The sequence below is a fragment of the Oncorhynchus tshawytscha genome, linkage group LG17, assembly GCF_018296145.1.
Source record: "Oncorhynchus tshawytscha isolate Ot180627B linkage group LG17, Otsh_v2.0, whole genome shotgun sequence".
In the NCBI taxonomy this organism is placed as follows: Eukaryota; Metazoa; Chordata; class Actinopteri; order Salmoniformes; family Salmonidae; genus Oncorhynchus; species Oncorhynchus tshawytscha.
The window spans coordinates 11,666,152-11,680,523 of NC_056445.1; the positions used below are offsets into that span (position 1 = coordinate 11,666,152).

The 14,372-nt window shown below is 43.4% G+C and overlaps 1 protein-coding gene across 2 annotated transcripts in view; it reads left to right on the forward strand.

Annotated features, from left to right (window-relative positions):
* Positions 1-14,372, forward strand: part of atxn7l1 (ataxin 7-like 1) — a 33,031-nt gene continuing 18,659 nt past the window's right edge. The window contains exons 1-3 of one of the 2 annotated variants that reach the window (XM_024377008.2): positions 1-193; positions 666-734; positions 3,989-4,093. In XM_024377008.2, the coding sequence (XP_024232776.1) occupies positions 16-193; positions 666-734; positions 3,989-4,093 (352 nt within the window). In that variant the 5' untranslated portion in view covers positions 1-15. Of the gene's footprint in view, positions 194-665; positions 735-3,988; positions 4,094-6,808; positions 6,928-14,372 lie in introns of those variants that run through there. The other variant, XM_042300184.1, reaches the window with a different exon arrangement.

Sequence of the window (14,372 nt, forward strand, 5' to 3'; positions counted from 1 at the left end):
CGGAACGTGACGAAAATGACGTCAGGTGCTCCGCTTGTCTCGTTTAGCGTACTGCGAAGGAGAGGGGAAAAAAGCAAGCAACAAGAAGGAAGTGCAATGGCGACATTGGATCGCCAACTACCAAATCCGGATACGTTCCTGTGCAAACCTTGGTCGACTTTTATCAGCGCAGCAAAATTACACTATTCTGACAGTAAGTGCACGTCAATTTTGTCGTCCATTTCTATAAAAATGGCACGTGCGAACAGTGTTGTTGAACTGAGATTGAGTTAGCCAGCCGTGTCCTCCATGCATCTGTCAAAACTGGAAGATAACAACCACATATTAAGTTAGTTACCAAATGCATAACAGATCGATAAAACGCATGTTTTGCCAATGCTGTGTACTCATTTCTCTGATGCATTCTCAACATGTTCGTGATGTACATGGGTTAGTTTACTGCTGTCTGGCCAGGATAACTTTTCGTTGCTTGTTGGTGACAGTTTGCTTGATTTGTCAAGGCACCTCGTCAGTTAACGTTACAGCTGCGACCTAGTTATCGAGCTGGACGTCATGACACGTTCCAGCGTGGCGTGCGTGAGATGTATGTTTAATTCAAGCACCAACTAACCTCTAGTACATTAACTCCAATATGAACCTTATTTTCTTATATTATTCAAATACAGACTCGCTCGTCGGAAACCGCTTGAAAGAGCTGTACAACAACTGGGAAGGAACTAAACTCAGCAAAGAAGGTGAGGTTGATCAAAACGTGCTGTGGTGACTGTCACCTGAGCCTTGTTCTTGTGGACTGATGACGCTCCAGGTGTCACTCCAGCATTCTTGTATGGTAGTGAGTGTACGAATTTGTTAATTACAAACAAATTAATATCTAGTGGCATGATATTGGTCAAGCAGGAACTGTCACATGTGCTTGACTATGTTCCCTTCCTGCTTACCTAGAGTTTGTACCCTAGAGGTTCTTGGCTCCACCTACAATGTACAAATGAGGGGATTTGATAACTGTAGGTTGGTGGGCCACCCAGAGTGACAGACAGGAGCTACACTCAAGTGTAGTACACTTCAGTACTAACTACCCCATCTTCAGTTCAGTCAGACTGAGTGCCAAAGCAGCCTCTCTCAGTCCCAGCCAGACTGGAATCACCAACATGCTCTGACTGCTGATCCCAGGCCAACACACTGAGACAGGAAGATTGACTTGCCCTTTAGACACTGATCTAAGGCCAGTTTTGTTTGCCCTGGACCCCATAATGGATAAGGTAAGGAGAGCCACTCACTCAGTCAGAATGGAGTCTCCCAGTGTTGTTGTTCCCCACGGCCAAGAGTCAGGCAGGTTGTGAGACACACGCACACACACACACACACACTCAGTCAGTCAGTCAGTCAGTCAGTCACACCATCAGCCGATGAGGTCACACCATGTGTCAAGCAGACAGTAATAGCTAACTGGGTGACGTCATTACAGTCCAATGCCTAATCATCTCTGAGATTAGTGCCAGACAGCGATTATGCCCATTGTTATATGGTGAACTCAGCATTATGCCTTCTCTCCGCGACATAGGTCAACAGCTGATGCAGTCTATAATTCAATTCATTATCTGACAATGTTGTTTAGAGGATAAGTGAGACTTGACAATGCACAAATATCTCGAAAAATGTTATCCTCCGCTTTAAGCTATTTTCTCAGTGGGTGTCTGACAGTGTGTTTCTCTCTCTGCCTGGGTAGCGCTCATTCACCAAAGACAAGATTGTTTTAGCAGCAGTGTTTTGGCAGTTTCTGTCGTTCTGGCAGGCGAGCGCTGGAGTAAATTACACACTGTTCTCATTTGTCTTGGCAGAGACAGATGAAAAAAAAAGGGTGCTTTTATAAGTGCTATACTTGTTGTTTAGGGATGTGGACATTTGAAATAATTTCACTATTAGAATAATATCAGGATTTTCTTTCTTGGATATCTGGATAGTTGGAATACATGTTTTTGTTTGTTTTTACTTATGTTTTTAGTAGGAGGAAGGAACTGTGTGTGTGTGTGTGTGTGTGTGAGAGACTACGAAGTAGCCAAGCTGGCCCAGTTAGCTGCTGCTTATTCATCATGCCACGGCAGTGCCTGTTTTGACTGCGTCAAATCGACGTTAGGGGACTAGCTAGGTAACGAGCTAACCGAGGCTACAGTTACTGCACTCCTCGTCCTTGTAAAGAAATGGCAACACTGTGATTCAGATTAAACAACAGCCCACCCCACTCCTTCTTATTTAGCTCACTTTTAATTCTGTCATTTTAATTCCATGTTTGCGTTGATTAGAGATCTCTCACTTCACTCGCTACACTTGGAACCTCAGACTGTGGAGCAGCTTTTGATTGGCCGACAAAAAATCACCAAGTGTGAAAGGTGTGTAGGCTGCCAACATAGACGTCTTTTTTTTTAATGGGGTGAACGCCATCAACCCTACTTTTAAAAAGTTGCTTGTTTTATTGAATGAAACCATTTCCAATGTCACCCTTGTATTTAACAATGTCACGTGGATAATTCAATGTACGTGCAAAGCATTTTCATTGTTAATTTGTTAATAAATATAGGTTAAAAGCGTTGGGCCAGTAACCGAAAGATCTTGATGTTCTGGTACAGTTTAGAGTATTGATTGAGGATTTATTTGTGGAGGGATGTAACTGTTTTTCTAAGTGATTTGTGATGTTTTACTTGTAGGGCACATTTGGAAAAAAATGTCTTCCCTGGTAAAATAAAGGTTAAAAAAAAAAAAAAGATGGGCTATTTTCATTGGAGCAGAGCGGCTGGTCTACCGGAGTGGTCTGATGCTCCACAGTGTAGGGGCTGGACCATGGAGGTCAAGGTTGCCCTTAACCACTGATCTAGCATCAGAATAACCCTCCGTCAATCCTAACCTTTAACCATTATGTCTAAGCAACTATCTGGACCAGATCCACTCGATTTAGTTTATTTGGATCCCCATTTAGTTTTTGCAGAAGCAGCAGCTACTCTTCCTGGGGTCTACACAAATCACAGAGCAAATCACAGAGTAAATCACAGAGTAAATCACAGAGTAAATCACAGAGTAAATCACAGAGTAAATCACAGAGTAAATCACAGAGTAAATCACAGAGTAAATCACAGAGCAAATCACAGAGCAAATCACAGAGCAAATCACAGAGCAAATCACAGAGTAAATCACAGAGTAAATCACAGAGTAAATCACAGAGTAAATCACAGAGCAAATCACAGAGCAAATCACAGAGCAAATCATAGAGCAAATCACAGAGCAAATCACAGAGCAAATCACAGAGCATGACAAGTAACACACAACACTGATACACTGGTGGACAAGCACAGTCACGCACATCTTAAAATACAAAGACATACAATCAATCAGCAGGCATTATTGTATGTTTAGTGTTAGCCAGAGTGATGCTTCAGTCCTCGCTTCCATGACACCTTGACTGGCTCTGAGGCAGCATCCCCCTTCTCCCCAAAGTGTACACTTGTGGAGAATTGGGACGCAGCCAAAGATCTCCGGACGGTCCGGGACAGCATGAGTACGGCCTCAGTTAGATACCTACCAAGCATGACTGGCCTCTTATCTATTCCAGTCGACAGGACATGCCAGGTCAAGGCGAAGACGAACCAAATCCTCAGTTTTCCCACAGGTTGATGTTTATTGTGATGATTTTTCTCCTGAAGGCAGCACTGAGTGGATTTGATGACTTCGCAGAGCTGCCTCCAGAGCAAGATTTACGACGACAAACGCTAACCTGCCAATCCCCCTGGGATGCAGAGTCCACATAGTGATGAGTAAGATCTCTGTGAAGTTGCCTGTTTGGAAGTAGGAAGAGACATTTTGATTGGATCGGCTGAATCCCTCCCCCTCCCAACATTAACCATGGGAGGAAACAACAAGCTGCCCTTAGATCAATGTAGCTTTCTGGTCCTTCTCCTAGCTCACCCCCTGTCCCTGTTCCCGTCTCTGTGTCCTGCAGAGATGCACGTGTTTGGCCAGTTTCCCAACCAGGAGGATTTCTGTCTCGTCGTCTGCAATGTCTGCAACCAAGTGGTCAAACCCCAGGGCATCCTCACCCACTACGGTAAGAACCCTACACACTACAGTAAGACCCCTAACTCTAACCCATCACAGTAAGAGCCCCTTAAACATTGGTCAGTGCTGGACCAAATTAAAATCACATTTTATTTGTCACATGCTTCATAGACTAAAAGGGAAATGGTTACTTACGGGTCCTTTTCCTACAATGCAGAGTTAAAGTAAAAAATAAATAAATAATAATTGAAAACCAGCTCTTGTCTGTCCGTCTGCTTACGTTCTCGTTGATCCCCAGTGAGCGGAGCGCGCTTACATCTGCTCTCTGCTGCTGGCTGCACATGTCCTAGAGAGAGGAGTCTCTCTGTGCCAAGAGACAGGCAAAACACGCGCACACACACACACGACCCACTTTGAGTGCTCTCCTTCCCCCTGCAGGTTGCTGCCTCCAGCTGCAGTCCTCGCAGACAGGACCTAGACTTTTTCCTAACCACTAAATTGTTATAACGCATGTACATCTGACCTTAGATCTGTGGTTAGGGGAAACAGGAAAGCTTCCTCTCACAACAGCTGCTCATTGACAGGCTCTGAATAGGTCAGGTCTGCTCAGGGGTCAATGCCTTTCAGCTATGCTGCTCCTCCAGTGTGTGTGTGTGTGTGTGGAGAAATACTCTTTCTGCCAGCCAGGCTGCAGGAGTCAGACAGACACATCTGTAGCTGGCGGCGGAGGCTGATTAAGCAGTTTAACGGAAAAGCTTTTGTGTGTTATTCAGAGGTGGGGTGTGTGTCATTCAGAGAATGTCTGTGTGCTAGACTGTTATTCATAGTGTGTTGTTGTCTGGTGACTCTGCTCGTATGGTCCTGGATTAATTGAACTCCTTGCAGGCTCTGTCCTCTCAGCTTAGTTTCGTTTCCTGACTTTGATGTGTGGGCTTGGCACTCACTGCAGTGCAGTGTGTTGGCGAGGCAGCTAGTTGTTTGTGTGCTTGCTTTGGTTCCAGTGTGGGCAGCTGTTGTGTGTGGTGCTGAAGGAGCGGCAGTGATTGTGTGTGTGGTTTAGTGTAGTGCTGACTTGTGTCGAGTAGTTTAGTAATGTGCTGCGTTGTCTGTGTCGCGATATGAAATGTATTGGCTGTTGCAGAAGGGTTTGGCGCTTCACTCTCTCTCCTCTCTCTTTGTCTCTCTCCTCTCTCTTTGTCTCTCTCCTCTCTCTTTGTCTCTCTCCTCTCTCTTTGTCTCCTCTCCTTCTCCTCTCTTTGTCTCTCTCTCTCCTCTCCTCTCTCTTTGTCTCTCTCTCTCCTCTCCTCTCTCTTTGTCTCTACTCTCTCTCTCTCTCTCCTATCCTCTCTCTTTGTCTCTCTCTACTCTCTCTCTCCTATCCTCTCTCTACTCTCTCTCCTGTCCTCTCTCTTTGTCTCTCTCTACTCTCTCTCTCTCCTCTCCTCTCTCTTTGTCTCTCTCTCTCTGGTGGGTGTCTTCCTCTAGTGCTGGCGGTGCGGATGTAAACAAACCCAGCTGAGCTCTGAGAAGCTGAGGCTGAGCTTCCTACTTCCTGTGGTTGCTAGCCTCACAGGGCTCTCACGCTAGCCACCGTTTCGCTCGCTTGGCAATGTCATGGCAATGGGCTTGAGGGACTAGGTAGTTGTTGCCCCTAACCACTGATACAGGGTCAGCTAGTTTTAAAAGCCCTTAATCATGTTTTTAAGGTTAGGATAGGGTATTTTGACCCTAGATCTATGTTAGGTGCCTTGCTATGTTGTTCTCTTAGGTCTCTCTTTATGTAGTGTTGTCTCTCTTGTTGTGATGTGTGTTTTGTCCTATATTTACATTGTATTTATTAATTTATTTTAATCCCAGTCCCAGCAGGAGGCCTTTTTGTAGGCCGTCATTGTAAATAAGAATTTGTTCTTAACTGACTTGCCTAGTTAAATAAAGGTTAAATAAAAAAAATGTAATGTGGTAACTTGTACCTTGGAAGGGCAGAAGCACAAGACATAGACTTGGGTGCATTATTAGATGTACGCTAAACTACAGTTGTAAGTAACCTGGATGGGCTGCTGTGTAACTACTACTACTACATATCTGAATGAGGTGGACTTTAATCCTAGCTTCCAATACAGCTGCCCCCTCTGCTTTACCTTGCCTATTTACTCACCTGCCTGACGGACGCAGTTACACGCTCACACACACCTGGAACATACGCACACACACACAGGCCTTGACGCCTGCTTAATCTGTGTGCTCAGTCATCCGTATTGTTCTAATGAGCTGTTGGTATTTCAGCACTCATTGGCAGGGTAAGGCAATCTCCTTGTCATTCCCACAGACTGTCATCTTATTGGCTCCTCACACTGTCAGTCACTAAACTGTGACCAATGAGACAGATTCTGTGGAGTGGGTGATACAGCCTGTCAGACAGTAGTTGGCTGAGGACAGTTGGCAGGATGGCTGTGTTGCCGGGGCCAAGTCTATTTAGGAAATTGCCAGGGCAGAACAAAGATGTTGATTCCAAAATGAATAATCACGAAGATTTTTATTTGCCGACAGTGATATAATGCTATAAAGTCTGCATGAGTAGTAGATCTACAACAAGCATTTAATGAGGTGTGTGTGTGTGTGGGTGTGTGGGTGTGTGAGAGCACGTTTGTACTGGGTGGGTGTGTGGGAGGACGTGTGTGTGTGTGTGTGTGTGTGTGTGTGTGTGTGGGTGGGAGCGCCCGTGTGGCTGTGTTGTGTTTTTGACATGTCCCTCTGTCCTGATTAGGTGTCTGGGGAGTAGAGTCCCAGTGAGGCAGAGAGAGTAAAGGACCTCCCCACCCTCCTCCTCCTCCTCCTCCTCCTCCTCCTCACCCTCCCCTCCCAAAGACATGCATAGCCAGAACCGTAAGTCTCCTCCTCTCCTCTCCTCTCCTCTCCTCTCCTCTCCTCTCCTCTCCTCTCCTCTCCTCTCCTCTCCTCTCCTCTCCTCTCCTCTCTCCTCTCCTCTCCTCTCCTCTCCTCTCCTCTCCTCTCCTCTCCTCCTCTCCTCTCCTCTCCTCTCCTCCTCTCTCCTCTCCTCTCCTCTCCTCTCCTCTCCTCTCCTCTCCTCTCCTCTCCTCTCCTCTCCTCTCCTCTCCTCTCCTCTCCTCTCCTCTCCTCTCCTCTATGCACTCTACTGCAATATGGATCCCAGCGTTTCAGACAAACCTTTTCACTTGGTGGCACCAGCTCATGATTCTGTCGCACCCATAAAAAAACATTCATGCAATATACAGTTGTGGCCAAAAGTTCTGAGAATAACACCAATATTAATTTTCACAAAGTCTGCTGCCTCAGTTTGTATGATGGCAATTTGCATGTACAGTGGGGCAAAAAAGTATTTAGTCAGCCACCAATTGTGCAAGTTCTCCCACTTAAAAAGATGAGAGGCCTGTAATGTTCATCATAGGTACACTTCAACTATGATGGACAAAATGAGAAAAGATCACATTGTAGGATTTTTAATGAATTTATTTGCAAATTATGGTGGAAAATAAGTATTTGGTCACCTACAAACAAGCAAGATTTCTGGCTCTCACAGACCTGTAACTTCTTCTTTAAGAGGCTCCTCTGTCCTCCACTCGTTACCTGTATTAATGGCACCTGTTTGAACTTGTTATCAGTATAAAAGACACCTGTCCACAACCTCAAACAGTCACACTCCAAACTCCACTATGGCCAAGACCAAAGAGCTGTCAAAGGACACCAGAAACAAAATTGTACACCTGCACCAGGCTGGGAAGACTGAATCTGCAATAGGTAAGCAGCTTGGTTTGAAGAAATCAACTGTGGGAGCAATTATTAGGAAAAGGAAGACATACAAGACCACTGATAATCTCCCTCGATCTGGGGCTCCACGCAAGACCTCACCCCGTGGGATCAAAATGATCACAAGAACGCTGAGCAAAAATCCCAGAACCACACGGGGGGACCTAGTGAATGACCTGCATAGAGCTGGGACCAAAGTAACAAAGCCTACCATCAGTAACACACTACGCCACCAGGGACTCAAATCCTGCAGTGCCAGACGTGTCCCCCTGCTTAAGCCAGTACATGTCCAGGCCCGTCTGAAGTTTGCTAGAGAGCATTTGGATGATCCAGAAGAAGATTGGGAGAATGTCATATAGTCAGATGAAACCAAAATATAACTTTTTGGTAAAAACTCAACTCGTCGTGTTTGCAGGACAAAGAATGCTGAGTTGCATCCAAAGAACACCATACCTACTGTGAAGCATGGGGGTGGAAGCATCATGCTTTGGGGCTGTTGTTCTGCAAACGGACCAGGACGACTGATCCGTGTAAAGGAAAGAATGAATGGGGCCATGTATCGTGAGAGTTTGAGAGAGAACCTCCTTCCATCAGCAAGGGCATTGAAGATGAAACGTGGCTGGGTCTTTCAGCATGACAATGATCCCAAACACACCGCCCGGGCAACGAAGGAGCGGCTTCGTAAGAAGCATTTCAAGGTCCTGGAGTGGCCTAGCCAGTCTCCAGATCTCAACCCCATAGAAAATCTTTGGAGGGAGTTGAAAGTCCGTGTTGCCCAGCAACAGCCCCAAAACATCACTGCTCTAGAGGAGATCTGCATGTAGGAATGGGCCAAAGTACCAGCAACAGTGTGTGAAAACCTTGTGAAGACTTACAGAAAATGTTTGACCTCTGTCATTGCCAACAAAGGGTATATAACAAAGTATTGAGATAAACTTTTGTTATTGAACAAATACTTATTTTACTTACCATAATTTGCAAATAAATTCATTAAAAATCCTACAATGTGATTTTCTGGATTTCTTTCTCTCATTTTGTCTGTCATAGTTGAAGTGTACCTATGATGAAAATTACAGGCCTCATCTTTTTAAGTGGGAGAACTTGCACAATTGGTGGCTGACTAAATACTTTCTTGCCCCACTGTACTCCAGAATGTTATGACGAGTGATCAGATGAATTGCAATTCATTTGAAAGTCCCTCTTTGCCATGAAATTAATGCAAATATTGCTGCCAGTATGAATGCACCGAAATCAACCATTTATCAGATCATCAAGAACTTCAAGGAGAGCGGTTCAATTGTTGTGAAGAAGGCTTCAGGGCGGCCAAGAAAGTCCAGCAAGCGCCAGGACGTCTCCTAAAGTTGATTCAGCTGCGGGATCGGGGCACCACCAGTACAGAGCTTGCTCAGGAAGGGCAGCAGGCAGGTGTGAGTGCATCTGCACGCACAGTGAGGCGAAGACTTTTGGAGGATGGCCTGGTGTCAAGAAGGGCAGCAAAGAAGCTACTTCTCTCCAGGAAAAACATCAGGGACAGACTGATATTCTGCAGAAGGTACAGGGATTGGACTGCTGAGGACTGTCGTTTTCTCTGATGAATCCCCTTTCCGATTGCTTGGGGCATCCGGAAAAAAGCTTGTCTGGAGAAGACAAGGTGAGCGCTACCATCAGTCCTATGTCATGCCAACAGTAAAGCATCCTGAGACCATTCATGCGTGGGGTTGCTTCTCAGCCAACGGAGTGGGCTCACTCACAATTTTGCCTAAGAACACAGCCATGAATAAAGAATGGTACCAACACATCCTCCGAGAGCAACTTCTCCCAACCATCCAGGAACAGTTTGGTGACGAACAATGCCTTTTCCAGCATGATGGAGCACCTTGCCATAAGGCAAAAGTGATAACTAAGTGGCTCGGGGAACAAAACATCAATATTTTGGGTCCATGGCCAGGAAACTCCCCAGACCTTAATCCCATTGAGAGCTTGTGGTCAATCCTCAAGAGGCGGGTGGACAAACAAAACCCCACAAATTCTGACAAACTCCAAGCATTGATTATGCAAGAATGGGCTGCCATCAGTCAGGATGTGGCCAAGAAGTTAATTGACAGCATGCCAGGGCAGACTGCAGAGGTCTTGAAAAAAAAGGGTTAACATTGCAAATATTGACTCTTTGCATCAACTTCATGTAATTGTCAATAAAAGCCTTTGACACTTATGAAATGCTTGTAATTATACTTCAGTATTCCATAGTAACATCTGACAAAAATATCTAAAGACACTGAAGCAGCAAACTTTGTGGAAATTAATATTTGTCATTCTCAAAACTTTTGGCCATGACTACAGTACCGGTCTAAAGTTTGGATCTACTCATTCCAGGGTTTTTCTTTCTTTGGACTATTTTCTACACTAGAATAATCATGAAGACATCAAAACAATATAATAACACATATGAAAAAAAGCTGTTAAACAAATCAAAATATATTTTATATTTGAGATTCTTCCAAGTATCCAACATTTGCCTTGATGACAGCTTTGCACACTCTTGGCATTCTCTCAACCAGCTTCATGAGGTAGTCACCTGGAATGCATTTCAATTAACAGGTGTGCCATGTTAAAAGTTAATTTGTGGTGTGTCTTTCATTAACGCTTTTGAGCCAATCAGCTGTGTTATTACAAGGTAGGTGTGGTATACAGAAGCTAACCCTATTTGGCAAAATATCAAGTCCATATTATGGCAACAGCAGCTCAAATAAGCAAAGAGAAACAACAGTCCATCATTACTTTAAGACATGAAGGTCAGTCAATACTAAAAATGTCAAGAACTTTGAAAGTTTCTTCAAGTGCAGTCACAAAAACCATCAAGTGCTATGATGAAACTGGGTCTCATGAGGACCTCCACAGGAAAGGAAGCCCCAGAGTTACCTCTGTGGCAGAGGATAAGTTCATTAGAGTTACCAGCCTCAGAAATTGCACCCCAAATAAATGCTTCAGAGTTCAAGTAACAGACACATCTCAACATCAACTGTTCAGAGGAGACTACGTGAATCAGGCCTTCATGGTCGAATTGCTGCAAAGAAACCACTACTAAAGGACACTAATAAGAAGAAGAGGCTTGCTTGGGCCAAGAAATTTGAGCAATGGACATTGGACTGGTGGAAATCTGTCCTTTTGGTCTGATGAGTCCAAATTTGAGATTTTGGGTTCCAATTGCCATGTCTTTGAGATGCAGAGTTGGTGAACGGATGATCTCCGCATGTGTAGTTCCTACCGTGAAGCATAGAGGTGGTGGTGCTTTGCTGGTGACACTGTCTGTGATTTATTTAGAATTTAAGGCACACTTAACCAGCATGGCTTCCACAGTATTCTGCAGCGATACGCCATCCCATCTGGTTTACGCTTAGTGGGACTATCATTTGTTTTTCAACAGGACAATGACCCAACACAACTCCAGGCTGTGTAAGGGCTATTCAACCAAGAACGAGAGAGATTGAGTGCTGCATCAGATGACCTGGCCTCCACAATCCCCGACCTCAACCCAATTTAGATGGTTTTGGATGAGTTGGACCGCAGAGTGAAGGAAAAGCAGCCAACAAGTGCTCAGCATAGGTGAAGCTGGTTTTGAGAGTGCCAAGAGTGTGCAACGCTGTCACGGCAAACGTTGACTACTTTCAATAAAATATATTGTTTAACACTTTTGTTGTTGGTTTGTACATGATTCCATATGTGTTATTTCAAACAAAGAAAAACCCTTGAATGAGTAGGTGTCTAAACCTTTGACTGGAGCTGTATATTTTTATAGTAATTGTATCAAGTAATTCCCAGTGCTTTATTAATACATGTAATAGGTTACTACTATTCAAGAAATAAGCTGTTTCATTCAACATGTCCAAGCAGGAATGCATGATTCAAGATATTTTGATGTGCAACCTAATCTAGTGATTGTCATGGATTTTGGGTTGACAATTAGGATATTGTTATATTTTACTGGCAAAATAGGGCTCCAGATGTTATTTTTCATTTTATGGAGATGAATTTGTCTACATCTTTTATATGCATTAGGGGACAGTTAGGAAATTACTGGGGGGTGGGGGTAACTTTTTTTTTTTTTTTTGCTTTGTTCCGGGCTCCTATTCGTCACACTTGATATTTTCCAAACGCCGCGAAACAACATGTTTCATTGCCCATGATGAGGCTTTTTATCAGCGTAATTGACCTCACAATAAACCCGTGTCGAGTAACTTCCATGACAGCTTTGTGGTGCTGTAATGAGAAGCTGCAGCCGCTGTGCAATCAATCGGGAGGTGGAAAGCACATGGTGCTGAAATTACGCTAATTTGAGTAATTGTAAAAAAAATCAAAAACATTTCACTAATTAACTAACAACGAAGGCTTTGTGTTGGAGCCTATTTCTTCCTATTTAAGAAATACGAGGTAGGCCTACCTGTTTGGCCGACAATTATACGCTATGTTTAGATTTTGTCGGACAATTCCTTCAATTGTGTCACCACTCCTTAAATACCTCTGTGTCCGTGAAGGACTTTGTATGTTAAGTTAAAACCATTAAGGGGGCAGGTCTATGTGAGGGTATACCATACCCTACTTTGTTAAAGAAAATTGCAAAAAGCCTACCCCTTTGTTAGTTTAAGATTTTGAAGAAGTCAAAACTGATCTTAAACAGCGCTTTCCTCTGATGCTAGAAACGAGCCACAAAATGCACGAGAGACGAGACTCTTGCGTATGGGAATATATTCCGTTTGCCTCTGATATTCAGAGGCTGAGCTACGAATTTCTATAGCCTCAAAGTCAAAAAATGTACTTTGCTAGGGAGGTAATCGAGTAGGCCTACAATGTGTAACTCTCTTGCTATCAATTGAGCTATTCACTTTTTGTAAAAGAGAAGGAGTTTAAACCCAGGCAGCTTTTAAGGATGCACTTGTAACTAGGGTTGGGCGATATTATGATAGTATCGTCTATCGAGGATGATCGACAGCCATTGTCGATGGTGACGACGACATAATGTGACAGACGATGCCTAACCTATTTCAACTTGACTGGCCGTTTTAAACAGAGAAGCGGAGTCCGGTGGTGCAGGGCAGTGCGTAGGTGACATTCCGAGGAAACTGTCTATATTCCTATTTGCTGTAGCCTATTTCAATGAATACCTTATATTTACAGAATGCAAGAGAACAATGAAGACATGGCCTAGTTTCACCAAGCGGCGCTAAATGTCCAGTCAGAAAATGTGATTTATTTTTTTCTCTCTCTCTCCAATAGTGGATGATTTCTCCCACCGCGCTATTTCATGTTCAAGCAATTCATATATCTAACAGAGTTCTAGGCTATCTCAAAGTTTTACGTTTAAAAAAACAACAACCTACAAATATGGTAGGCCTAAGGTAATAATGAGAGGGATACAGTGCCTTCAGAAAGTATTCACACCCCTTGACTTTTTCCACATTTTGTTGTTACAAAGTGGAATTAAAATGGATTTAATTGTCTACAACAAATAGTCTGTCAACGTGGAAGAACAATTTGAACATTTGTTTAAAAAAAAAATATGATGCTATCTTGATTAGATAAGTATTCAACCCCTTGACTCAATACATGTTAGAATCACCTTTGTCAGTGATTACAGATGTGAGTCTTTATGGGTAAGTCTCTAAGAGCTTTACACACATGGATTGTGCAACATTTTGCCAATTTTTCTTTAAAAAATTCTTCAAGCGCTGTCAAGTTGACAACCATTTTTAGGTCTTGCCATAGATTTTCAAGCATATTTAAGTAAAAACTGTAACTCGGCCACTCAGGACCTTTCACTGTTTCTTGGTAAGCAACTCCAGTGTAGATTTGGCCTTGTGATTTAGGTTATTGTCCTGCTGAAAGGTTAATTCGTCTCCCAGTGTCTCGTGGAAAGCGGACTGAACCAGGTTTTCCTCTAGGATTTTGCCTGTGCTTAGCTCCATTCCGTTTATTATTATTTTTTATCATGAAAAACATCTCGCTCCTTAATGATTACAAGCATAACCATAACATTATGCAGCCACCACTATGCTTGAAAAAATGGTGAGTAATGTGATTTTCCCCAAACATAACTTTGTATTCAGGACAAAAAGTGAATCGCTTTGCCATATGTTTTGCAGTAATACTTTAGTGCCTTGTTGCGAAGAGGATGCATATTTTGGAATATTTGTATTCTGTACAGGTTTCCTTATTTTCACTCTGTCATTTAGGTTAGTATTAATGAGTAACTACAATGTTGTTGATCCATCCTCAGTTTTGTCCTATCTGTTTTAAAGTCGCCATTGGCCTCATGGTGAAATCCCTGAGTGGTTTCCTTCCTCACCGGCAACTGAGTTAGGAAAGACACCTGTATCTTTGAAGTGACTGGGTGTATTGATACACCATCCAAAGTATAATTAATAACTTCACCATCGACAAAGGGATATTTAATGTCTGCTTTTTAAAATTTCGCTCATCTACCAATAGGTGCCCTTTTTGTTGTCAGGCATTGGAAAATCTCCCTGGTCTTTGTGGTTGAATCTGTG